We start from the raw sequence: 1,218 nt of genomic DNA, 5'->3' as shown, positions 1-1,218 counted from the left end.
CTAAAAATGAAATAATTGGAAACTGAAATAGATTAAATACGTTTCAGAAAAGGATGAAATTATTGGAAAAAGAATGAAATCGTACATAAAAATTTGATTATACAGAATAAATATGATTCTTCAAACTAGAAATAATTTTAAAAAAATACTTTTTGTAATTTTATTTTTTATTTTTCTATTCCATTCTATCCTTCCATTTTGAGCAGGGCTTGTTCTTGTAAAAATAAATACGTCTTTTAAAGGAATATTCTTGAATTTTACTAGTAGAATTAAAATATTTACACACTTAATTTAAAATTTATCAATTCAATAAAATCACTTTATATCTCTAATAAGGAATTGCAATGCCTTCCAGGGAATTTCTTGACTGCGGACTCTTGATATGATGTCTAACGCAGAATTGTTCAATTCTGCTACAGGCTTCTTCTAGCATATCTATCGGAACTGTAATTACCAGTCTCATATAGGAAGGGTAATCAAAGCACTGAAACAATCGAAATAAAACATAATATCGTTAGTTCCTCTATTAAATAGGTTTCAAAATTAATAGAAAATCGCATTTTTTAATTAAACATTTTCTGCACACATTTTTTTAGTTTTCACATTTTGCAATGAGGGGGCATTTAAAAACTACGTCACGCTATTTTAAAAACTTTTTCCAGCCCTCCCTATTGAAGTCAAATTGTTTTGTTTTGTTTCATAAATGTCTAGGGTGAGTGATCCAGTGGCTGAACAGTCACCAGTGAATGAACACTAATGCGAAAAATATATAAATATAACCTTTGCAAGTTAATGTCTTTATGAATTTCTATATATTTGAAATCTTGAAGCAATTTTGAAGAGTTTAATATACAATTCATTGCAGTAAATTCTTGTAAATAATTTTTAAAATTTCTTGAATGTGAAGCATAATCGATTATGGTGCTTTTACAAAAAAATTCTTTACCTTTTCTGCATCAAAGTTGTGCTGTTATAGTTTTAAGATATTATTATTCAATTTCCCACCGGGTTTTTTCACAAAAAGTACGTTTTTTTATTAATAAATGAGTGTTCACCTACTGGACCTTTAAATAGCCCGTGTTCCAGTGAACAAACGCTGTGTTCATTTATTGGAGCAAAACTGTGGGTCCGGATGCAATAAGGGCACATAAAATTTTTTCGTGCGAAAACGAAGTCCCCTGGAGGCTTTAGAAAAAATTTTCGAATTTTAATTTTCAA

The 1,218-nt window shown here is 28.9% G+C and overlaps 1 protein-coding gene across 1 annotated transcript in view; it reads right to left on the bottom strand.

Annotated features, from left to right (window-relative positions):
• Positions 1 to 227: 227 nt before the first annotated feature.
• LOC117180382 (tyrosine aminotransferase) overlaps positions 228 to 1,218 on the bottom strand; it is a 71,689-nt gene continuing 70,698 nt past the window's right edge. Inside the window, exon 11 of the mRNA XM_033372860.1 lies at positions 228 to 484. Within this exon, the coding sequence (XP_033228751.1) occupies positions 329 to 484 (156 nt within the window). The 3' untranslated portion in view covers positions 228 to 328. The remainder of the gene's footprint in view (positions 485 to 1,218) is intronic.

Source organism: Belonocnema kinseyi, chromosome 9 (genome assembly GCF_010883055.1).
Source record: "Belonocnema kinseyi isolate 2016_QV_RU_SX_M_011 chromosome 9, B_treatae_v1, whole genome shotgun sequence".
Taxonomy (NCBI): domain Eukaryota; kingdom Metazoa; phylum Arthropoda; class Insecta; order Hymenoptera; family Cynipidae; genus Belonocnema; species Belonocnema kinseyi.
The sequence above is the reverse complement of the archived record's forward strand: the minus strand, read 5'-3'. Positions and strand labels throughout refer to the sequence as shown.